The sequence below is a fragment of the Uranotaenia lowii genome, chromosome 2, assembly GCF_029784155.1.
Source record: "Uranotaenia lowii strain MFRU-FL chromosome 2, ASM2978415v1, whole genome shotgun sequence".
NCBI lineage: Eukaryota > Metazoa > Arthropoda > Insecta > Diptera > Culicidae > Uranotaenia > Uranotaenia lowii.
In genome coordinates this window covers 61761681-61788403 of record NC_073692.1, presented here as the reverse complement: position 1 = coordinate 61788403, position 26723 = coordinate 61761681, and the positions used below count along the sequence as shown (strand labels likewise).

Here is a 26723-nt window from a genome sequence, read left to right as displayed (position 1 = left end):
ATAGTCATAATTTCTAACTCAAAAGCAAAGAAAACTTCGAAAATCCTTTATTTTAAATTTCCATCGCAATTTTTCAAGTTAGTAAAAAAATTAAAGCAAATAATAACTGTTCCGGGCACAAGTTTCCAACACCTATATACTTAAAAAAAATTAAAAACACCAGATATTCTAACATTAAAATTATGAGTTTTTAGAATTATTCAAATATTTAGATATTTCAAATTTTAAACTTTCAATTGGTCTAGAAAACTAAAAGAAAAATAAATAAAATCAAATCACAAATACTAACCAACTGTGATTAGTTTTGGAAAGTTTTTCTAATTGAATTTATCGGGATTTAAATTAATATGCCATCCCTCCAAAACGAATAGAAAATTCTATTGTTATTGAAAAGTTTAACTCAAATGGATAAAGCTCTAATTTTCTTTACTTAAATCAATCTTTCTAGAATAATTGAAGTCTGGAACAACTCTGGAATAATCAAAAGAGAAAACTATTATCACCACTTATTCGAAGTCAACTCCGTATGTAAAAAAAACCGTTATCACTAACACTGTTTCCTAAATTGTCTTTTTATGAAACTGTAAAATCTATCGCCAAACATGCATGATTGTTAGTTGTGTGAAATTCCATTTAATACTGTTTGACGGCATTAAAATAGTAGTGGCAAAATATTACTATCGCTTAGAGAACGCTTACAAACGTGAAAAATAAATACAAAGGAACGGTCTCACCGGGAAATCCAAATGAAATGCCGATTCCAGATCTGGAGAAGTCCGCCAGGAAAACTGCTTGAATATTTGAAGAGTTTGCTTTCCGAAATTTTCGAAAATTTTCGTCGTTTGATTGGTTCCGTTGTGCCTATTTTCCGAATTTTAAATTTCCAAATTTCGTTGACAGAAAAAAATGCGTCTATTCCACTCAGCCACAGCCTACCAAACTCTTTAATTCTTTCCATCATTTACGAAAAATGTGAGGACTGTAGATCTGCTGCAGAATGCTTAAAAAAATTTCACTCAGCTTTTAACTTAAGCTTCTTGGAAACATAGTTTTTTTTTTTTTTTTGAGCATTCTATTGCAGATCTACAATCTTTTTTCCGAAGCATGTTTTTTCGAATTATTTTTTTTTCTCAGACTTCGAATAACGTAAAACTGAAGTTTGTAGCTGAATATTTTTAAGAAACATATTCGAATTACATCACTAAATACAACTATAAATTTGAAAAAAAAATCGGATGGGAAACAAGAGAGATATATTAATTTTAGTCAGGAGTGACAAATTGACACTCCAGGGACTGTAATGGGTAAAAATTTCAGGGACAGTTTCATTGTTTAGTATGTCAGCTTTTAAAAACTCAATCAGGATGATAAATTGAAATGGATTTAAGTTGAATAGTTAACGTTTATGGTTGTAAATATATAGATTTTTTTATTTTTGAAATTTTCAGAAAAACTATTATTAATCTATTATTATGAACTTAATCATTTATAGGTATATGTCAAATATTTTTCGTTACATGCCCATTCGACTAAGACGATAAGGGGTCATTTGAAAATTTCTCAAATTCTGAAGTCTGAAAAGTCTCGTTTTGGTTCAAAACTCATCAATGATTTTTTGCAGGATTTGAAAGTAACGTTCATATGAATAAATATTAGCTTTAAGAGCATCTGAATTCGTGGTCTATTCTTGGGTCTAATTTATACGAGAATTGAACCAAAGAAATTAGATCCGATCCAATGAAAAAACTGGCAACTGCACTCGTGTTCCATTAACTGTCAAACGGTTTAGAACTGCGTCAAATTGGATCCAAATCTCATCAGTTTTGGATCAATCCATATACCAGCTCTAAAAAAAAGTTGAGTTGAAACTGGTATAATATATCACCAGTGCGGTTGCTCGGGTCCGAATTTGGCTCTAAACCGGCTGTTTAGACCACAGGATACAGGTGCTCTAAGGTTTGTATGGGAAAAATGTATATTTGTTCTTTTCCATTTTTCCATTTTTCCATACCATCTCTAAAAGTTGAAATTTACTCACGTAAATGCAACTTTAAAATTCTGCAGAAAATCGTGAATCAGTTTTAAACCGAAACAAAGCTTTTCAGACTTCAGAGTCTGAGTGGTTTGAAAATGGCCCCAAATCAGTAGAGTAAGTCTGAGCAATGCCCATTCCTCAAGTAACCAAAAGTTCTATGAAACAGGCTCTTAAAAACTTATTCAGCTTTGTTTAACGAATAAATAGCATTCTACTCAGCTTAAAATTTAATTTCTTATCGATACTTCCAAAGTCCATAGTTGAAGATGAGTAGAAGGCTATTCAGCACTCACGTGAGACCTCGAATAAAAAAGATTTATAAAAAAGAAGAAACATACCTTTCTTCTCCTCGTTTTTGGATTTCATGACCTATTCATTTCAATTCAATGTTTTTTTTAAACAGTGAATGAAAAATTTGCATTCCTAAAGATTTGAACCTAAATCATCAACGTGAGAACTCAACACGCTATCCCTGTACCATGGCCAATGCTTAGATTGCAGTTATTTTAATTATTATTTTATATTATAAAATAAACTTAGAATTATCGCCTTTGCAAAGCAGGCAAAATTTAAAAATGCAAACATTGCAATGTTTGCATCCACTTTTTCAAAACCCTTGTTTGAAATTGAATTGAATGATTTTAAATTTTAGGCAAGGCTGGTAATTTTCTGTCAATTTTGTTCGACCCTCACCAACGTCTAGTAGTCAATGTCATCATCAGAAGAATTTCGAAGTCGCCTACGAATTGAATGACCAAGGTATTTAGAATGTCAGTTAGGCAGGAATGTCAATTTTTCATGACATTATTGTTCTCCACTCGCATCACATATACTGTCATCTTTCTATTTCATTTCCGGGTTGTGTTAAGAGGGGTTTTACGGGTTTAAACGTTATTTGTTACGTTGAAAAATGTGTAACACATGAATTTGGAATCAACTATGTTGTCCATTTGACTCTAAGTGGCCGACTTACTATCAGCTGCTCTAACTGCCATCTGTTGGTTAATAGAAGAACTCCTGAGGCTAAAAAGTTTCCTACCTACTGAGTTCCGCCAGGGATCTCATTCAGATTTTCTAACGATATCTAAAAGGCAAAAGATGGGCTTGTTAGCGGGAAATTTGTTGAAGGTCGTGGTTCCTCCCAAAAAGATTGTGTGGGAGAGGAGATCAGCCCCATGTAGCTTAGGGATCAAAAGAGATGAGAAGAGAGGAAACTTCAACAGCATCCAATGCCTTCGGGCATTGTTTGAAGCAATGGGGTGTTCATTTTCTTTGTTGGAAGACCGTCAGCTCAACTGATAGTAGAGTCAAAAGGTGTGGTGCCGTGCAACTGTTAAGACGCGCTAAAGTAAGTTTGCAATTTTAAGGAAGTTTTTAATCAGTTTATAGATTAAAGATTTTATTTATAGGCTTCCTAAAGCGTTCTGATTGCTCGAAAAAATCAGAGTTCGATAAAAAGCAAAAATAAAATTGTAAACCGAATCGAACATCGTGAGTCAAATTACAAAAAGATATGTGAAGAGACATGTGTTCATGAACCTCATTTTTTATAGTCAGATTTTTCTTAATCGAGCGAGTAGGTGCATCACATTCATCGGTGCATATTATTGAAGAGTTTGAGGTAAGAAAATATCGGCCTAATAATTGTACAAAAGTGACTAAAAATTGTAAATTTAACGTTGAACAGGTTAATCCCACCGTTCAACGTGGGTGTAAATCAAGAGTTCCCAAAATCAACAACTTTTGGAATAAAGCTATGTATGAAAACCTCATCTGATCGCTTGCGTTGGTCACCCTATTGCTGAAAAGAAAAACGTGGCACTCATCCATCCCCTGGTTTGACTATACGACCAAAGAGTTACTGGTTCAGGAAATTTTCTCGTGGCAATTCCGGTCTCAGGTGGCGCTCGACAACATTTCCGCCTCACTTCCGTTACTACTGCCACCGCGTGGCCGGTTCTCGAGCTAAAAGCGTCGTCAAGTGATAGAGCTTCCATCTTATAAAAAGCTCTTCATCGGAAAAGCTGAATCGCCAAATCATCGCAGCCTCTACCAGGGATGCCAGGACTCCCGGAAGGAGATCTACCAGAAACAGGTTTGTTAGCTTGTAAGGGGAAAAGTGTTTAAAAAGCTCAACCACGTGACCTTACGTACTGATTGAGATATTAGGCCAGACCGTTTTTGTTGTTGTATGGTATTTATGCTGATTGGCCTATTTTGAGGAAGGGTTGACGAATCTTCCGGGACGGGATCGTAGATTTTTTTGAATATTGCACTGCTTTGAGATTTCCTCTTCGATTATCCTGGGTGAAACGTTAGGACCCTTCTTAGAAGTTGTTGGAAGCGCTGAATGGTGATTGAGTGCGTTTGATTTAAAATTTCAACCTGCCCTGAGAGGGAGGCTTAAGCCGGGCACCCTTAAAGAACGCCTCCGCAGCCCTTCATTAACGAAGGTGGCGCTTAAGCTGCAGAGTGTTGGGACAAATTCATTCGTTACAAATGTAATTAATCTATGGCCGTTAGGAAAAAAATAGTAGCAACCAAAATGTCATTTATTCTGGTCATGGCATCAATAGTTTACGTCGTTGACCAAAAATCATTATCGCTTGGCTTGACATAGAAATGCATAGCGGTATTAAATTCGTTTGACATTGGCTGTTGTATTGTTTTTTATGCATGTTTTTTTGTTTCCTATTTTAGTTTAAAAAACCTAGAACGTTTCCATCATGGTTTTTCCAAAACATGTCAACTAAGGAAATTTACGGGACTGTTTCAACTACGAAAAATGGAAATAGAAATTTCTGGGCAAGTTGAAACAGGTGCAAAACAAAAAGTTGGTTTCACTTATTATTTTCTTTTATCCACTAACAATTTTTTTTTAGATTCTTGTGAAACCTCTAATCACAGTTTCTCAAAATGGTTCTGGAAACAATCGAAAGGGCTGCATAAGGCGACGGACGTTTCCCTACTCCGGCTGTAACAATTACTCTGCAATAAAGAAAATAAAATAAAAATCTGATAGTCAATGAGGACATGTGATTCAGTTTTCCAGATATAAATCTTGTTAAATTTTGAAAACAATGTTAATTACTCTTTGGAAACTATCCTTTAGTATTATGTTCCCTTTAGATTTTGATTACAAGACTTGATTTATTTGTGGTTTTAATTCGTTCTTCCTATATTCGTATTCTGATATTCTGTTGTTTATTCTAGTGAAAATTCTTAACGTTAAACTAGTGATCTGTTTGCTTTTTAATGTTATACTTTGCTGCATTTTTGACGCAACTTTATTTGTATTGAAGTTCTATAGAAGTTCTACGTGGAACCAAAACGTTCGAAAAGAGTTCTGCATGGAACGGAAAAGTACGTAAGAAGTTCTATATGAAACCAAAAAGTTAATTAAAAACCACGATAGGATTTTTAAAAGTACTTGGAACGCACAAAACTGCTCTATGCTTCTTGTATTAACTTTTTATGTTCCTGCAAAAGTCTAAATCAAGCAATTAGGGAAAACGGTTTTCATTTCTCACGAGTAGCTTTTATTCAGCCAAATGTGAACTTTTAATGCACAAGATTAAGTAACTATGCAACTTTTGGTAACTTGGATCGGATCATATCAGTGTTATACTTTGTAGCCGCCACTGACCGATCCCTTACTGGCGTACGACTTAAGCGCCACTCCGTTAGGAGATCGTACGCCACGGTTTAATATGCCCGGTGAGACTCCGCTGAGGGCGAGTCCATAAATCATCCTTAAAAGTGATTAAGGACCGGAACAGATAGGGCTCTCCAAATAGCTAACCCAAACGCGACGAAACTAACACATCATACAGAAATCATTAAAGCTTGACATAAACCAACAGAACAACTCAGTTATAGATCGCCCATGCCTGGCAATCTCATCACTGAGCTGACGACCTCCCGAATCCCAAATGCGAACGACAGCTTAATTGCCCATGAAACCCCCAGGTCCTCCCCGGACTACCCCAGTTCGGTCAAAACTTTCAATTAAGTGAGAAAGAAATCAAATTACAATTACAATTTTAATTATTTATTTCCTAATTCCTAGCATTTAAAGCATACAAATTCTACCTAACCTATCTTGCGTGCAACTCGTTAAACGCCTAAATGTTTACCCCCCAAATCGTGCGTGTTTTATGCGACAAGCTTTAGAGCAACATAGCTTGTCGCACCCGGGTTTTTATGCTGCACCAGCGGGGTTTCCCTAAACGGTGGTACGGGAAATTCGACCTCTCGACTGGATTATGTTCGTGACGGGGCTATGTTAACCGTCCGCAAGCATATTTTGACGGAAAAAATTACATTTTCGTCATTCGATGACGACCCCTTCGATGCTATAAAAGCTTTCCAATGGAATGGACTCACCAGATCCTGTGCTCCTGTTACCTGGCGGCGATGGAGAGAGCTGTTGGCGGACGGCGGTGACTCCTAATGGTGAGGAGTCTTTTCTCGGATGCTGGCTGACGACTCAGATGCTCGATGAAGGTGTCGATGGGACGGCGAATGATGCTCGCACAAGCACGTGATTTGGCTGACGTGCTCGGTGGTTTGACCTGCGGTCAAAGGTCGTCGACCGACGCTGTGCTGCCTTACCTTGACCTTGAGCAGCACTTGGGTTGGCGAATGGTTGGCTGTGACAATAGTTGGCCCACACGGCCACGTGGAGTTCCCGGCACTCCCCCGAGACGCGATGTTGACGGAGCGCCTCGCTTCCGACGGGTTTGAACGTCGGGTGTTCTTGGTGTGGCGGGAAAATTAAGCAGCGGAGTGCTGCGTGATCCCTGGACTGATCCGCTTCTGGTGGGAAAAATGTGCTGTGCCTTCTTCGGCACAAAGAAATTAAAACAACGCACGATTTATTCTTACACGCACAATTTACCTGCAGTTTTTATGATGCAACGAATCACACGCTCTAACTATCTAGGCACGCAACTTCCCTAGCTTATATACCTAATCATACAAATAATAATTTAATTATAATTGAAGGTTCTGACCGCACTTCAATTTACCAAAATTCGGACCCAATCAATCTCGGCCCACGCGCACTTCCACTGCCGATCACACTCAAGAAACGTTTGATCGTCTCCTTGAGCTCTCAGAACAGGGAAGGTGATCTTGCTACGAACGCCCTCGGCGGAAGTTCATAATCCCTGAGAGTTCTATGAGATTATCTCAAGAGATAAGAATTTCGGCAGATGCATTAGAATCGCAGTAGCTAATTGGTTCTAACTGAAACAATTCAACACCTCGCGGGAGAATGTATGAACGTCTCCTCAGCGTATCGAACCGCATTGCTCAAACCGTCGATCGCGCGAATCGATATTATGTTCGAGATCGATCGAGGGGCGGACAAACTGGGCCTACTTAAAGGCGGAGAGTAAATGTTGAATTTTCGAACATGCGGACTGCTACATAACACCAGACTATTTTTACGAAAATTTGGTTATTGAATAATAACCAAATTTTCGTAAGGGGGCGAGTACGAGAAAATTCAACCCTCTTTTAAACTAAATGACGATATTCATGAATGGACTGGACTATTAAACTAAATATAATAATAAATAACAGGTACTATTGATAATCTTATAAATAACAGGTACTATGAATAAACTATGAATGGTTCATTGATCTTTGGTGTATTAATAGTTGACATCACAGTTGGCTGACTTCAGTTTCGATGTATGAGCAACAATAATTTCGGACAAACTGAACTCTAAACATCTTAAGTTAACATTGAAACTACACAGTTTTCATTAGAAAACCGTTTCAAGCTAACCGTACCGCACATGTTGAATGAAATCAACGCTCCTCCTAAATATCAGGTTTAATCTAATCATAGACAACTCCAAGCCCTCCGCTTGAATACGCCTAGACAGATTTCACCGCAGAATGAACATCTCAATAAACAATAATACAGGTTTATTCCGTTTCGAATAACTCCAACTTCTTGGAAAAAAAATCGTCACGGAATTTACCGCAACGCGTTTAGTAAGTCACATCACGCCCATGCATAAGCTTGGGAAAAGTTTCATGACTATTAAAACGCAACGTCCACACAACTACTACAACAATAACATCAATGCAGAATCTAACGCCAAACATAGTGTTGGCTATTCATGCTTTCTGTTAGCATCAATGAAAGCTCAATCAGAATGATTGACTTCTACCACGTAACACATACATAAAACGTCCGAAATCATTCTTGCATTTATGTTGCTGCAAGCACAGCTTCCGAAGCACACTTGAATGCTTGTGCTATAAAGCTCAATGAAACAAAACTTCTGCTAACCATAATGAATAAACACACTAATACATCGAAACACTGCCTGCCGTGGCTGTAAACGTCAAAATTGATAAAGTAAACAACTCCTCATGGGTGGGAGTGAAATTTTTGTCTGCGGTTTTTTACGGTGAATATTCGCTTTTTAAAGCGTGTAAATCTGTTCAAATTGGTCGGATTGTGAGTAACTACTTTCGAGGTGAGTTTAACTGATTTTTAATCCATTTATATTGTTACAGGAGTGACGTCGTTGTGTCAATATCACGAGCTGGAAACTGCCCAATTGGAGCGTGTGATGTGTGGACGGGGTCGGACTGCCGAAGGGATGACGGTACCAACCAAACGGCCAAATTATCCAACTGTGGAGGATGATGGATCCTGATAACTGACAGGGAGGATAAGTTCCATAGAATAGGTGAGTTTATGAGCATTTACTGATGCTATTTGTTTTCTTTTTAGGTGACGATCGGACTAGATGAGGATGGCAAATCAAGTTGGGTGCTGCGATATATGCTACAATACATGCTACGATACCTTATGATTCATCGATGTCGCGCGACACGGGGTGTCCATAAACAACGTAACATCTCAAGGTAAATAATTTTATTTACTTTTTTTTTTGCTGAAATACTTTCATAATTTTAAATTGGAAGCTACCTAAATTTATTATATTCTATATAAATACCCTAAACATGCAAATTAACTTACGTAACAAGAAAATAAATAATTTAAATTTAAGTACGGAAGAAAATATTTACAAATGTTACATGCATACGATGTTGCACGGCAATATGTGCCCTCTAATTATGCAACATCTCAAGAAGTTTAGCGGAGTTCTAATCAATCATGTGATTGCGACCAACATTGCGGTGAAGTTGCAATCAAAGATTGACGATTTTTTCCTAATATTCAAATTCCGTTAGATTCGTTGGTTATTCGGCAGGCTCGATTGACTAAGTCGCTCGACATGTTCTTCCGCAAAAGACATGGAGATTAGTTGGTCATCATTTAAGTTTCCCCAAACTTAAACTCGCACTTTGTTTCCCTTTCGGTACTCCTCATCAACGCTTTAAGAGCTCCGAGTTTTCTGGTTCTATAGGTCATCATTCACTAGATTTTTGCTAGATCTAGGAACTCGCTCTGACTTCTGGTCGAGGGGAAAGGCCTTGCCAATTAACGTACGAACAAAACGGTATTTTTTTCAATATGTTAGGGTGGTAGTTTGGCTAATCTGCCGGGGTTGTAATGCTTGTTCATGTTGTGGGTGGAAGTGAAAACAAACGTACAACGATTGAATTGATATTTTATGCAACCAGAGCTATTCGCGTCATGGTGCTTTGTCGTTTCAGTAAATACTTGAGTACATAGCTTGATAATTCATTCTGATTGAAATAAATTAGTGAATCAACCAGGATCGACGAACTTTTTTAGGAATTTGCAATTAAAGATTCCTAACGATTTTCCTTCAGGGCTAACTAGATCGTAGCAATGTCTTCCTACCAATCTTTTTATGATTGCGGGCACATATTTGGGTGCTAATTTCCCGCAAAATCCCTTCCCCTTGTCCGATTGTTCAGTGTTTTTCTTTAGGACCTTTTCGCCTAAGGAATAAGTGGGGCAATTTGAGTTCGATCGTAAATTATATTGCTTGGAGTGTTTCTGATATGCTAATTGTAGGTTTTTTTGGATATCCGCGTACATTTTCTTCCGGTCTTCGTCGTCGATCTCGTTCGTATTACCATTTGGTGAGTCGCGTAAACTACGATATTCGGTTCCCTTGCTGACCATGTTCCGACCGAAAAGAGCGAAGAACGGAGAGTAACGTGTTGCGTCGTGCGTGGTGTTGCGTATGGCGTTGGCGATCCTCTGGATGTTGTTCGCCCATTCTTTATGATCTTTCACGATCGATGCGCGTAGAGCTGTGGTGATCACCCGATTGACTCTTTCGGTGTCGTTGATTTGCGGGTGATAGTTGGGCGTTCTCCAATGCGTAACCTGATAGCGCTTCAACAAATCTTGGAATGTGGCGGAAATGAATTGGGAACCGTTGTCGGAAAGTATCACCTCAGGAGCTCCGAACAGCAGGAATATGTGGTTTTCTACGAACTGGACAAGAGATTCTGCGGTGGCTAGTCTGAACGGCTGGACTAGTATGAATTTGGTGAACAAATCCGTCACGACAAGCAGACATGTGTTCCTGTTTTTACCAGATATTGGAAGCGGGCCGACGTAATCCAGGGTTACGAACTGCCATGGGTATTCTGCGGTTTTCCTCTGCTCAGCCATCGGTGGTGTCGAGTTCTGATTCGACGCTTTACTCATTTGACAACGAACACAATTCCTGCAGAAGTTTTTAACCTCGCTGCTCATTAGGGGCCAGAAAAATCGTTCTCTAATTAGAGTTAGCGTTTTATCTGGTCCGAGGTGAGCCTGGTTGTGGGAGGACTCGATGATTTCTCTCCTCTCCGCTTTCGGCGGGTAACGTTTCCATTGAAACCTGGGGTCTTCGACTTTTCCTAGCTGCTTCACGTACTTGAAGATTTGCCCTTCGACCACTCGAAAGTCCGCGAAGTCCGCTGGATGTTTCCTGATGTTTTCGATCAACTGCTGGTATTCGTCATCGGTCTGGGAAATCGCGAAAATCGACTCAACGGATCGGGAAAGGCAATCAGCAAGGATATTGCATTTTCCCTTTCTGTACTCTAGCTCGATATCGTACGATTGGATTTTGAGTGCCCATCGAAGCAGCTTTGCATTACCGGTTTCGACTCCCATCGTGAAAAGCCAGAGAAGGCTGCGTGCGTCCGTCACAACCTTGAAGCGCGTACCCTCGACGAAATGGCGAAAGTGCTCAATGGCTAGCAATACGCCAAGGCATTCCTTCTCCACGCTCGCGTACTTGCGTTGCGTACTGCTCAGCTTCTTACTGAAATAGGCGATGACCTTAGACTGGCCTTCCACGTTTTGAATCAGGGCGGCTCCCACGGCATTGTCCGATGCGTCTGATTCGATTGAAAACGGTAAGTCGAAGTTGGGGTTTCCGAGAATTGGGGCTGATATTAGGGCGGACTTTAGCTCCTCGAATGCGGATTCAGCGGCTTCAGTCCAGATGAACTTCCCTTTAGCTTTCTTCAAGAGGTCGGAGATCGGGGCTACCACTCTGCTGTACTCCTTGATGAAGCGCTGGTAGAAACCTGCGAGGCCTAGCAATCGGCGAACGTCCTTTACGCTTCGCGGCCTTGCGTAATCGAGGATCGGCGAAATTCTAGCGTTGTCAATCGCGACTCCATCTTCGGTCAAAAGGTACCCTAGGTAAGTGACCTTTTTCCTGCAGAACCTGCTCTTATCCAAAGAGATGGTCAGCTTAGCTTTGGATAGCCTTTCGGCGACGATGTTTAAGAGGCGGACGTGTTCGGAATATGACTTCGTGGCGATGACTATGTCATCGAGGTACACGAATACATTGGGCTCTAGGTCGAACCCTATGACCTTATCCATCAATCGGCACATCGAGAATCCTGCGTTGCATAATCCGAAAGCGCAAACCTTGAAGCGGAACAAACCACGGCTAGTCCTGAACGCAGTATAGTCTCTAGATTCCTCTTTGAGGGGAATCTGGAAATACGCGTCCTTGAGGTCCACCACCGAAAAATACTTTGCCTTCTCCAGTTTGTGAAAGATTTCTCCCATATTCCTCATGGGGTAGGAATCTTTCTTGGTCCAAGCGTTGATGTTGCGAGAGTCCAAACAAACTCTTAGTTTTCCGTTCGCTTTACGAACAGGGACTAAGCAGTTGGCCCACTCGCTTGAGCATTCCTCGATAGCATCCATGCGTTTGTAACGTTCAATTTCGGCGTCCATTTCGGACTGTATGGCTGGCGAACACCGATAGAGTGGCTGACGTCTTGGTGTTGCACCTTCCTTGAGGACGATTTCGTGCTGCATCAGATGAGTCCTTCCAAGATGATCTGCTGTAGTTACGGGGAACTTCTTGATGACCTCGACCAACTGCTTCCTCTCCTCCGATGACAACTCGTGTTCAGTCTCGATCGTTTCGGCTGTCGTCTTCGAAGGTTCCGGGAATTCAAGGGCTGGGATATCTAGTGATTCGTCTGGTTCTGTCGGTTTCAGCATTGGAAGAGATTCGATGGGTAGAATGGTGAAGTTGATCTCTGGAACACTGCAGCCTTCTGTGTTTTCCGTTTCTACGGTGGCCAAAGTCTCGAATCCGTTCTCACCTTCCATCATGGGTTTGATTCCGAACGACTTCCAGAAGTTGTATCCTAGGATGAGTTTCCTACAAACCTGAGGTACAACAACTGTCGGAATTACTCTCGTGATCCCCTTGAACTCGATCGGTAAGTTTACGAGTCCTAGGCAATCGTGGGTGGTCTTGTCGGCAGTTACAATTTTTACTGGGCTTGGTTGAAGTTTAAGGCCGTTTCGTTCTGCGATGTCTTCGACACTGGTTACGCTCACACTCGCTCCTGAATCGAGTAACGCTTCGTATTCCTGGTCAAATATCCGGACTGCGATGTAAGGGCAACGCTCTGCTTGAATCCTCACTTCGCAAACTTTTTGAATCGGGTCGTCAAATTCGTCGGGTTTTGAATTGGGAACTTTTTCGTGAGTTGGAATGTTCGTGTTCCCTCGCTTACATTCCGAGCTCAGTTTTCCGAACCTCTTCTCGGATTACGCGGGTGCTTGTCGCAGTATGTTGACGTAACGTCCGGTGTTCCGCAAACGTAGCAAAAAATCTTTTTTGGCTCTTGACAAAGTCTCCAAAAATGACCATTTTTGCGACAATTCCAGCAAAACACCTGCGGCTTCTCTAACTTGACCTGGCTTGTCGATTGCTGGTGGGATGACTGATCGTTCTGCCGTTGCTCTCGAGGCCAGCGCTTCCTCTCGAAACGACGATCGATGGCGTTGACTTCCTCCGACTCAGAATAGGACGAATAGAGTTCATCGCGGTCTTCCCTCTGGGTGTCGATGTGATGCACTGGATTCGCCGTTCTCGGTGGGTTTTCGCGGTTTCGAAAAGCAGGGTCATTGGCGTCGATTCTGTATGCGTAGTATTCGAGTTTACGCAAGTTCGTCACGGTACGGCAAGATAACCTTGATCTGTAGTGGTCCCTCATATTGTCCCATATAACCTCGAATAGGCGATCGCTGTCCATCGGGCAGGTGAGCATTTTGTTCATGCGTTCTATCTCCATCTTGAACGTCAGGAATGTCTCGTTCCGGCTTTGCTTTCGCGTGTAGATTCGCTGCCTGTTGCCTTGATCCTTGTTAGGGTTGCCATACATATAACGGATGCTGTTCTCGAAGTCCTTCCAATCAATGAATTCGTCGGCGTAGCATATGTACCAATCATAAGCTTCGCGGCGAAGAATGGTATGGATTCGTTGTAGAAGCACGTCCTCGCTGATTCGGTCCATTTGTGCTAGCTTTCGTACCTTATGCAGGAAATCTTCGAGGGGTCGATGACGATTGTCCCCGTCGAATGTGAGATGCCACTTTTCCATTCGACGGTCGGCATTCTGAATCTCCGCATCCGTAATTCTACGGATGTTTGACTGCCTGGAAAAGTTTCTTCCTTCTCCGTTCGGGTGAATGTCGTCTTCTCGGGGGTGGCGGACTCTTCTAGAAACCTGGTTGCGATGATGAATTGGCTGGGGATGCCTGTTTCGTGATCTCTCGAACCTTTCGTCTTCATCTGAGTCCAAGAAGCTTGAAGATTGACTAAGAGGATATCCGTCGTTGTCATCTTCAAACTCCGGGTCGTTCAGGTAACGTCGTTCCTTAGAATTGGAGTAAAGTTGTGGTTCATATCGGCACACCGGCTGGACTGGTTCGTTAAGTTTTGGTGTTGCTCTGTAGCTCAATCTTGCTTTAGGCTCCCTTCGAACGTCAGAATTTCTCCGTTGCTCCTGATCGTTGATTCTAGCCTCCGCAAAATCGATCCTCGTCTCCTCAACCCTAAGTTTCGGGTGCTGATCGTCGTTGGCTTTCGACCACATTTGGACGAGTTCGTTCTCAAGTTCCGCAATACGCCTGAGCAGTCTCGCTTTCTCTTCGTCGTCCTGGGATGTCGATGGTCTGATGTGTTTCGGTGTAGTTCCGGTTCTGCTTTCCCGATGACCTGGTTCCGCCTGATTACCTGGTTCAGGAAATCTTAAGGGGCTGCCTCCAGTAGCTAAATTCGAATCACCATATCCGATCGTTGGTTCTAAAGTCTCTTGCTGCAATGGAACTGCCATGTTGTCTGGGTAAAGGGTTTTCTTTTGAACTGGCTTGTCAGGACAGAATCTTGTCAACATTTGTCGAATTTCGTTCGTGAGCTCCTTGACCATACCAAGCGATGGCTGATCTGTAGCACGACATCTGCTGGCTCTCAAGAAGTAGTGCTTAAGACGTGATATCGAAGCTTCATCCAATCGGTTCTCCAATTTCCTTCCAAGTTCATTGATTTTTCCCGCAATATAATCGAACTCCTGGTCTATGGTGTACGGTGAAGTCCACTCTCGGTTCTCCCTTACATCCTCGTGAAAAAGTCTGCGGAGCAACCTACGTTTCTCTTCTTGGTCGGCACCTAACTCTTTTTCGTCGTAAACCGATTTCCGAATCAGAAGTTCGTAACTAACTTCCTCTTCCGTTAGATGGTCAGCTTTGGGGAATTTGTGTGCCATTTTTATAATTATATTAACACTTAATTTATTATATAACCCCAGATAGAATTCACTTCACTTCATAAACGATTGATTACGCGATAATAATTAATTTTATTGAACAATGAACACAACTAATATGTGTACAATCTAATGAACTATTCTAAATGAAAGATTAAATTACGAATTAGTACGTTTGAATGTGAATAAATATCAACATATAAACAGAAAATAACTAATCACTGAATAAATATATCTCAATTTCACAATATCACTAATCCACGAAAATAAATCTAAAAACGTGAATCAATAAATAACAAAATATGTAAAGAAGTACGAAATTAAATTAGTAAATAATTATCTAAATAAATGAGCTATCAATAAATTAATAAACTAGGATGAAACAATAACTATAAACAACAAGTAACTAACAGTGAAAATAAATAAACTCTAATTTAATAATTTACTAATAACTATAAGAATAAATAAATAAGTATTTACAAATTTAATACACAAGATATCAATTTCCAAGTTAAATTGAATTATGGAATATTTTAAATCTATAAGTTCTCACCACAATAATTTTTATCACACAGCCTTGAATAATTAACGGCTGAATTATATCGATTTCAAGATTATCACAGTTTGAGTAACGTTTTAATAAACAACTGTAATGACGAATTTGTTACTATTATACTAATAATAAATAACGAATAACCTTACAATGCACTAGAATAATGAATAACGATAATACAGAAACAGCAATATAAATAACGATGAACAATTATCATAAATTAACACCCACACTGAATAAATAGCTCAATATTACTCACGATATATTTTCTGATATTTTATTCTATGGTTGGTTTATTTTGTTTCTTTTTATTTCCAGATAACAAAATCACGACTGAAGACTGTGAGATGCTCAATTCAACAAAACACGAAGAACTGTTCTGATGATATCAATACGCAGATCAAAAATATTATCGAATTCTACATCACTACACGCAATGAACCAAAGACAAAACGAAGATCCTGAACATAAGTACCTGAATATTGTACCTCAAAACTCCAGAAATACCAAGCCTATATGTGGCTGAATAGTCATAAGTCCTTTAGATCACTCATCTAATTAGTAGATGAAATGCAGTCTTTCAACCAATGTTGAAGTCATTTAGCAAGTATTTTATACTGTTATGAAAATGTATTGTATTTTACGATAGTTTTTTATTAGGGTGTTTTTTGTAGCTAAAGTGTCCTTACAAAACTGTATCTTGTTCTTGATTTCGACATAATATACTGTAATCAAAATTCATAGAGTTTTTCTTTGCTACCAAAGAAATAGAACAACCTTTGGGTACTAATATGTAGCCCTTTTTCCTCAAAAACTCAATATTAAATTCAACGCTAAAGCGAAATCTCCACAAAAAAATAGCCCCACGTTGGGCGCCAAGATGTAGCCGCCACTGACCGATCCCTTACTGGCGTACGACTTAAGCGCCACTCCGTTAGGAGATCGTACGCCACGGTTTAATATGCCCGGTGAGACTCCGCTGAGGGCGAGTCCATAAATCATCCTTAAAAGTGATTAAGGACCGGAACAGATAGGGCTCTCCAAATAGCTAACCCAAACGCGACGAAACTAACACATCATACAGAAATCATTAAAGCTTGACATAAACCAACAGAACAACTCAGTTATAGATCGCCCATGCCTGGCAATCTCATCACTGAGCTGACGACCTCCCGAATCCCAAATGCGAACGACAGCTTAATTGCCCATGAAACCCCCAGGTCCTCCCCGGACTACCCCAGTTCGGTCAAAACTTTCAATTAAGTGAGAAAGAAATCAAATTACAATTACAATTTTAATTATTTATTTCCTAATTCCTAGCATTTAAAGCATACAAATTCTACCTAACCTATCTTGCGTGCAACTCGTTAAACGCCTAAATGTTTACCCCCCAAATCGTGCGTGTTTTATGCGACAAGCTTTAGAGCAACATAGCTTGTCGCACCCGGGTTTTTATGCTGCACCAGCGGGGTTTCCCTAAACGGTGGTACGGGAAATTCGACCTCTCGACTGGATTATGTTCGTGACGGGGCTATGTTAACCGTCCGCAAGCATATTTTGACGGAAAAAATTACATTTTCGTCATTCGATGACGACCCCTTCGATGCTATAAAAGCTTTCCAATGGAATGGACTCACCAGATCCTGTGCTCCTGTTACCTGGCGGCGATGGAGAGAGCTGTTGGCGGACGGCGGTGACTCCTAATGGTGAGGAGTCTTTTCTCGGATGCTGGCTGACGACTCAGATGCTCGATGAAGGTGTCGATGGGACGGCGAATGATGCTCGCACAAGCACGTGATTTGGCTGACGTGCTCGGTGGTTTGACCTGCGGTCAAAGGTCGTCGACCGACGCTGTGCTGCCTTACCTTGACCTTGAGCAGCACTTGGGTTGGCGAATGGTTGGCTGTGACAATAGTTGGCCCACACGGCCACGTGGAGTTCCCGGCACTCCCCCGAGACGCGATGTTGACGGAGCGCCTCGCTTCCGACGGGTTTGAACGTCGGGTGTTCTTGGTGTGGCGGGAAAATTAAGCAGCGGAGTGCTGCGTGATCCCTGGACTGATCCGCTTCTGGTGGGAAAAATGTGCTGTGCCTTCTTCGGCACAAAGAAATTAAAACAACGCACGATTTATTCTTACACGCACAATTTACCTGCAGTTTTTATGATGCAACGAATCACACGCTCTAACTATCTAGGCACGCAACTTCCCTAGCTTATATACCTAATCATACAAATAATAATTTAATTATAATTGAAGGTTCTGACCGCACTTCAATTTACCAAAATTCGGACCCAATCAATCTCGGCCCACGCGCACTTCCACTGCCGATCACACTCAAGAAACGTTTGATCGTCTCCTTGAGCTCTCAGAACAGGGAAGGTGATCTTGCTACGAACGCCCTCGGCGGAAGTTCATAATCCCTGAGAGTTCTATGAGATTATCTCAAGAGATAAGAATTTCGGCAGATGCATTAGAATCGCAGTAGCTAATTGGTTCTAACTGAAACAATTCAACACCTCGCGGGAGAATGTATGAACGTCTCCTCAGCGTATCGAACCGCATTGCTCAAACCGTCGATCGCGCGAATCGATATTATGTTCGAGATCGATCGAGGGGCGGACAAACTGGGCCTACTTAAAGGCGGAGAGTAAATGTTGAATTTTCGAACATGCGGACTGCTACAACTTCAGATTCAACTTTATGGAAAACTACCATCTCTGCTGAAGTTTTCGAATGAAATCGAATTTATCTTAACCCTTCGTTTCATAAAGTAACAAATATGCAACAATTAATGTATTTAATTTTAGTTTTTTTTCTGTACTCATCATTTTCAACTGTTTAAAATGATTTTTAAGGAAAAATAAAAAATCATGAAACGAAGGGTTAAAAAGGGTTGTTCAGCTAAAATACCGAAGTAAGCAAAAGTCACTTAATCTACTACGGCTACTTAAGTGCTTGATTTGGACTTCGGAACGAACATGAAAAGTCTAAATAAGTATCATATAATATATGTGTGCGAACTGAGTGCTTTCAAAAGTCCGGATATCAGTTCAGCCTTTTGTACTTCGTAACGAACATCTTGCAAACTATTTGGCTCCATGCGGAACTTCTTACGAACTTTTCGGTTCCATACGGATCTTTTTTGAAACCTCAATACGAATTGAGTTATTTAGTCTGTTTACATACTCTTGGAAAGTTTTTCGAAGGTGTTCTCAATTTGTGAACAAAAAATGGATTATTTACAAAAATAAGAATGAGCAGTTTGTTTAATTATCGTCGTCGGTGATTGGGAGAAAAATGATCTGGGGAAAGTACAACGCAAAAGTCATGGGAATTACTTACGGTAATAATTTTAGGGGAATACTTTACTAACTCACAAATAAATTTCATCACCAGCTTTCCATGAACCGAAGTTGTCAAACATAAATTCTATGGTTTTGGAACATCACAGATTTGAAGAAAATCAAAATTTTGTTGAACCGCAACTTGATTCATCTGAAGATGAGGATGGAGAAACCAAAATTAAGTTGAGAAAATTTGTAGTTAATCGCCTTTCAGAGGTTTATTCATACAATCCATTCAAAAATAAACTTGCTTAAAAATTCTCTTACAAAACATGGTGTGATGGAGTGGCATACAAGCATGGATTTCAACTTAATTACAAATTTTACGATTGTTGGTGCAAACTTGTAGCTGTAGAATGTAATTCTAGTTTAATTTTCATTTCTCTCCTACACACATTTTGTTAATTTTTATGTTCAATTTTGTTTTAATAAATGAAATAGTATTGATATCTAAAAATGTTTATTTCATGTTTGTTTTAAATGAATCCAGTAAATGAAAAATTAAAGATAAAAATTTATTCTGAATCACTACTATAATTATCTCTGGCCTGATCATCGAAGGGTTCAACAATAGAATAAACTTTACTCGAGATTGGATCATTTAGGTATGTTAAAATCTTCGATGGTTTTTGTTTTTAATACGCATTTTCCGAGCGCCACGTCTCTGCTCCATATTTGCTAATCGTTTAGTAGCATTTTTAGGCTTTTTCTGAAAAAGTCGCCTAGTTTCATTTGGTTAACCACTTCGGTTTGTGTTGTAAATATTTTTCGAAAAATGTTCATCAGCTTGGAGTTTGACAATATGGCTATTTTCATCAATCAATATTTGGCTGGAGGGCTTGAACCTTAATGCAGGAGTCCGTGCTGGATTCACCGGACATGGATTCGACAAACGCATCTGCCTCATTCAGCGTGTTCAAATCCTTTCTCTTGATCTTACACCTGCTCCGGGTCCATGAAGCGGTGGGTTTTTACATTGGATTCTTTAACAAATTAGAAAGTTCTGACTGGGACTTACTATTTGGCCAACGAAGAAATTGGCCCCCGCTGGAAGTTTCCACCCATCTTGCTGGGACTGCAGTTCGTTCTTTGCGCCCTTTGTCTTCGATAGTTTGAACAACTAAGTACATGTTTGGAAATGTGTACCAACAATCTAAAATATTATTAAAATAAAGTTACATACAAGAACCAATGTTTGAATAAAAGATTGCTTTCATAATTACTTACTGCACGCGGAAAAATTTTGGCTTCGTTAAATGCATATCGATCGAACAGATCAGCTCAAACGATGGACTGAGCACTAGACTGAGTCGATTTGGGGTCATTTTGGAGTTCCTCAAACCCTGGGGTCTAAAAAGCTTCGTCTTGGTCCAAAACTCATCCATGATTTTTTGCAAAATTTTAAAGTAACGTTTACATGAGTAAATTTGAACTTTTAAGTTTGTATGGGAAAATTGAACATTTTGTACTGAAAAATCAACATCACTTTTGTTTCGTCTGTGGATAGAGCCAGCTGATGGTTTTTGTGCCAATTTATAAAATTCCTTAAGATAATTTTCCACTGAACAACTTTGTCGAAGACCGTAACTTCGTATCTTATTAGGAAAAAAAGTTATGAGGTGTTGAACAGGGGTATGTCTTTTCGCACTGATAAACAATAAATTCAATTGACATCCCTGCAGAGTGCCTAGCGAGGTATTGCGTGACTACTTTCCATGCAACACTTCGCGATTCTCAAGCAGTGATGTCTATAGAATTTATTCTTAATCAATGCGAAAAGACATACCCCTGTTAAACACCTAATAACTTTTTTTCCTAATAAGAGACGAAGTTACGGTCTTCGACAAAGTTGTTCAGCGGAAAATTTTCTTAAGGAATTTTATAAATTGGCACAAAAACCTTCAGCTGGCTCTGTTCCACAGACGAAACAAAAGTGATGTTGATTTTTCAGTACAAAATGTTCAATTTTCTCATACAAACTTAAAAGTTCAAATTTACTCATGTAAACGTTACTTTAAAATTTTGCAAAAAATCATGGATGAGTTTTGGACCAAGACGAAGCTTTTTAGACCCCAGGGTTTGAGGAATTCCAGAATGACCCCAAATCGACTCAGTCTACTGAGCACTTCGAACAACTCTTCCGAGTCACGAATAGCGATGGCCAACAAAACCCGCAGCTCGAAGCGCCAACAGTAAGTCGCATTAATGGCGTCAACTCGGAAGCGCCCTCGCTGGCTGAAATAGAAGCGGCAATCAAAAACATGAAATCCAACAAAGCACCTGGGATCGATTGTATCCCTGCTGAAATGCTGAAAGCCGACCCTGCCCTGTCAGCACAAATGTTGCACCGTCTATTCGCTGACATCTGGGATACTGCAACATTCCCGGCCGACTGGATGCAGGGTATCCTCGTAAAGGTCCCGAAGAAAGGAGACCTGACAGAGTGCGGTAACTGGCGAGGCATAACGTTGATCTGTACAACCCTCAAAGTACTCTGCAAAGTGATTCTGAACAGGATCCAGGAGAAAATCGACGCTACACTCCGACGGCAACAAGCTGGATTCCGATCCGGACGATCATGTGTGGACCACATCACAACGCTACGAATCATACTGGAACAAATCAACGAATTCCAGGACTCTCTTCTGCTGGTGTTCGTTGATTTCGAAAAAGCATTCGACCGACTTAACCATGAAAACATCTGGGCGGCTCTAAGGCGACGAGGGGTCCCAGAGAAACTAGTCCATCTCATCGAAGCACAATACGAGGCATTTTCGTGCAAGGTCTTGCACGATGGTGTCTTGTCCGAACCAATCCCGGTAACTGCTGGAGTGAGACGAGGATGTATCTTATCACCGCTACTTTTCCTCATCGTAATGGATGAGATTCTGACTGGATCGATCGACTGTGCACCGAACCGAGGATTGCCGTGGAATCCTTTAACAATGGAGCAACTGAACGACCTTGACCTGGCTGACGATATTGTTTTGCTCGCCCAAACACAACCGAACATGCAGAGCAAACTCGACGACCTCACCGAAAGTTCCAAGGCAGCAGGTCTCAAAGTCAATGTCGGAAAGACCAAGTCGATGGAGATCAACACAGGAGATCCCTCCAGTTTCATGGTAGCTGGGCAACAAGTTGAGAAAGTGGAGTGCTTCCAGTATCTTGGTAGCCAGATAACGCCTGATGGTGGTACCAGGAAAGACATCGAAACCCAGATCAGAAAGGCCCGATTTGCGTTTGCGAGTCTCCGAAACATCTGGCGGTCACGTCAGATCTCTCTACGAACAAAAATCCGAATCTTCAACTCAAACGTCAAATCCGTATTGCTGTACGGGTGCGAAACTTGGTGCACATATGCGGTGACGACGCGAAAACTGCAAGTATTTGTAAACCGCTACCTGCGGAACATCATCCGCGTTTGGTGGCCTGGCAACTGGATCTCGAATGAGGAACTACATCGCCGGTGTCATCAAAGGGCGCTAGAAATTGAGATTCGGGAACGTAAGTGGAGATGGATTGGGCACACGCTGCGAAAAGATGAAAACGAGATTTGCAGAGAGGCGCTAGATTGGAATCCAGAAGGTCATCGAAGAAGAGGCAGGCCCAGAAACTCGTGGCGGCGAAGCCTAGCCGCTGAAATCCGAACTGTCGACGAGAATCTTGACTGGGACCAGGTGAAGACGCTGGCGTTGACGGATCGTCAACAGTGGAGGTCTTTTACCACGGCCCTATGCACCGGAGGATCGGCGCGGGATCATTAAGTAAGTAAGTAAGTAAATGCATATCGATTTGAGAGCTTTTCACGAGACGTCGAGCAGATCACATCTCTTTCGATCAACGTGCGCATCTAGTTGTTGGAAACATCGGGTCGCAGCGCGTTTCAATTTGTTCAAAGTGCCCAAAAATTAAGTTCTCACCAGTGTTCTTTAAAATGCGATTAGAAATTCGCAAAGTGTAACGGGTTTTGTGATCAAATTCTTTATTTTATTCTTGGGAAAAATTAATTTAATTTGGTGCGGTTTGCGAGTAATCCCGAGATGTGCAGGTGTGAGTGTGTCCAGCCGACGTTCTCTTGTGTATGTGCAAAAGCATCACTTTAAAATAAGTCCACAAATACAGGCGTATGTGTGCCTGCTACGTAGTGTTTCAGCTTCTATCACAACGTTTAGCAAGATGTACCCGAAATAATTGATGTGGATAATCAGTGTTTGATACCGTGATTATTACCAACCCTGGAATTACTATAAAATGAGATGATGGACTGATAGTGAGGAGGAAAATTATAGCTATTGCTAACCGTCCTCCCAACGACCCATTGTTTCCCGACCAACACGATCGAGGAGTTCAGTCGCCACCCGAACCTAGCTTGAACTGGTCCAATTCCCGCGTTGGCCAGTCTTTACACTTTTACTTAAGATTAAATTATATTATAAGTCGAAAAATACAAGTAATTTGTTAAGTTGAAAACTCGGTTTATTGTGCATGCGAATCTGTGCGAAACTCTATCAGGTTTCGAATTCCGTTAAACTACGGAGAAAAAACGCTTTGGAACGCGCCATTGTTCCACCAACTTGCATGCGGTTTCGAGTGGGATCTGCGGAGCAAAACGGCCAACCAGGTCAAGTTGGGATAGGTCGAGGAAAGCGAACAATGTAACTGCGCCTATTTCCCATCCAATCAGTTTTGTTCTGAGTGTATCGGCTAACGCTCGAAATTAGCGTGCCAATCATAATCGTATCTGGTGAAACGAAGGAAATCTTCGATTCTATTGCTAGTAACATGACACATAAATTTACCATCATCATTTTTATCTTTAAGTGAGTTCTCCTAGCTCAGTGTGAGTGCTATAAATTCATCGGAGTATATTCTTCTACATTAATACTAATCCCAAGTGTTCCAAGCCCATCAAAATGTGTGCCATGCATATAAATTTAAACGGGAATGTATACTGTGAAACAGCCACAAATTCATTTACTCACATGTATAACATACAATTTCGTACAAGACCCAATTCGTTTGTATACTAGGTACCTTAGTTGATAGAGTTACCGAATTTGTAATGCAAGAGCATAAGTATCATGAAGGATACAAAGTTGTCTGGGAAAATATTCGTGCTTATCCAAATTCCATAAACATTTTACATGCCGTTATGATTCTTTAAATTATATATCTGACATGAGCGTGAGTACCTAAGTATGCTCAACGTATATTCCTTAGTGTTCATCGAAATGAGTGATCCGAAGCAATCGCATTTATAAATATTTTTATTATTTGTTCGCCGCGCCGGTGATATAAATACACTCAAAACTAATGTGTTGGTGCATATAAGTGCTACCCTTCATATATTATTGGGATCTTACCCTTCCGTAAATATCTATTGCGTGATATCCCTCAAGCTCCACGATTTTTGTCGACATGGTGATATGTTGTCAATTGAGTGTCTATTTAATTTACTCTACAAATATTTACATAGTTTTGTTAGTAAAATGTACATCTAAAATGGTAAGTGTGAAAACTAATATTTTATTGCCAAGTCATGATAATAGATACGTTGTTTCGCGGATTGGAATTGGACCAAGGATGCTGTTATATGTGTAGTATCCTAGGTCATGATTTTCCCGCTAATTAATGCTTTACTAGTGTGTAAAATTTAAACTTCTTATCGTCGTTGTTGATGTCGCATCAAAAGGTTACTGACCCCGGCTAGTCACTTAGTCGTTTTTAGTGCTAACGTGAGGTCGCATTGTTATTCAACTAAATTTTCAAAATGCCAAACGTTTTTGAAATTCCGAACAACTCTCGTAAGTTACCACTTACTTTGAACTTAAATAAAAACAAATTTAAATCGTTTATTTTGAGTAAGTCATTATCTCGTAGTGGAAAACACTTTATTACTGAAAAATGTTTTTTATCCTTTGCAGATTCCGATTTGGAGAACACTCTCCTGGCGAGTCCGACATCGTCAAAAAAACGGCTGTATCCCCGGCTGATAATCTGGATAAGAGGCAACGGATGGCCCTCTCCGCTGATCTCAAAGTCACGTTAAAAAGAAAAGACGGTGACATTGACGAAGCTTTCTTCGATGATCTTAAATCTGTATTGATCAATCTTCAACAAAAGGTTCCCGATGTTTGCCATCAACCACGTTTTTATGGCTGTGGCTTTCTGTCAGGAATCACATGGTTCCACGCTGCCGATGCTGAGAGTCTCAACTGGCTTAAAGGATCATTGGATTCTTTAAAAGTTAGCGGCAGATTCAAGGATCTATCTGTTCTTCCGTTTACACCCGTACCTCCACCACGGAAAGGATTAATCACGGTATCTAATGAATTGAACCTCAGTGGTCACAATGGAGCTGAAAAGCTCCTGAAGTGTATTGCAAAGCTCAATAAATCCTATATAAACACTAAGTTCTGGAGGGTGAAAAAAATCATTCCCCTCCAGAACGGCAAGTACCGCGTAGTGTTGTCCATTGATGACGAATCGTCAAAAACTTTGGAAACATTAAACAACAAAATTTTTTATTCTTTCGGTAGAGTTTACGTAAAACTATTTAGTAACCAGAGTGAAAATAACTGATAAACTCAATATCCCAATGTGATCGGTTTTATTTTAAAGGCTTCGTGAAGATAAAACTAATGAACAATAAAAAAAATAAAAAAAGAATACTTAAAAATAATGATAAGAAAAAAATATCACAATGAAGGAAAAATCAAATAAATTCGTTTGAAGGAATTCCACTGGAATAATATAATCAGGCTTTGTCCTAAATAGAATCTATTGAAAAAAAAAAATAAATTAAAAAGAAAATTTATAAATAAAAATAAAAATAAAAATTTTAACAACAAAAATGAAATCAGCTTCAATGCTTAATTTTCCCTTTGTGGATTCTCCCTACTGATGAAATTTTTATATTCAGTTGTTATTGCCACCCTACAATGGATTCTCAGGATCTCTCAGGTAAATGATGAAATTCAAAATAAAAATAAAAAATAAAACAAACATAAAAAGGCCAGGCACAATTTTCCCGATAGTTTGGATAACGTGCCGCTATTGAGCCACCACTTTTCTGATACCTGATACCTGAAGAACCAATGTTTGAATGAAAGATTGATTTCATAATTACTTACTGCACGCGGAAAAATTTTGGCTTCGTTAAATGCATATCGATTTTTCGCCTACTTTGAAAAGGTCAAGGTGAAAATCTCTAGTTTATTTTAATTTCCATTTTTTAAGAGCAAGTTTACTGGTGTTGTCAAAATTGTCAAATGTCAAAATTTCTACCACTTTTTCCCAACACCAGTGAACTTGCTCTAACCAACTACCCAAATATAGCCCAAGTGACAATTTTAGCTTTATTATGGTCAGCAAAATTTCGTTTGGACTTCAGGATTAATCTTCATAAAAAGCTAAAGCGCATTCTATAACATCACCTGGACTCTAATAAAGTCAAAATCAGTTGGTCACCAATGTTGGTCACCAAAGCTTTTAAAAAGCTATTATTAAACATGTTAGAATTTTTTGTTTTTTTTCGATTCTGTGAGTTCTCGGAGTTTTTTTTTATTTTTTCCAGCAACCATAATGGTTGATGAATGATGATTGCATTATTCAGATATGATTTGGTAAAATTAATAGCTAAAAAAACAAAGTTTTAACCATATAATGAGCGTCTTTTCTACTGCCAGTCAAGATTTTAGGTAAAATGTGTATGAAATAGTATCTTAAAATAAATGCGCCTCGTCAAATCTGATGGTCAATCATGATGGAATTGATGGAAAAAGGCCTGAAAA

At 40.0% G+C, this 26723-nt stretch overlaps 2 protein-coding genes across 6 annotated transcripts in view; both read right to left on the bottom strand.

Moving 5' to 3' along the window:
- Positions 1 to 26723, bottom strand: part of LOC129747135 (peroxisomal acyl-coenzyme A oxidase 3-like) — a 67997-nt gene that overhangs the window by 26445 nt on the left and 14829 nt on the right. The window lies entirely within an intron of this gene.
- Positions 17322 to 26723, bottom strand: part of LOC129741457 (transforming growth factor beta-1-induced transcript 1 protein-like) — a 53112-nt gene continuing 43710 nt past the window's right edge. Inside the window, exon 3 of the mRNA XM_055733193.1 lies at positions 17322 to 17676. Within this exon, the coding sequence (XP_055589168.1) occupies positions 17322 to 17676 (355 nt within the window). The remainder of the gene's footprint in view (positions 17677 to 26723) is intronic.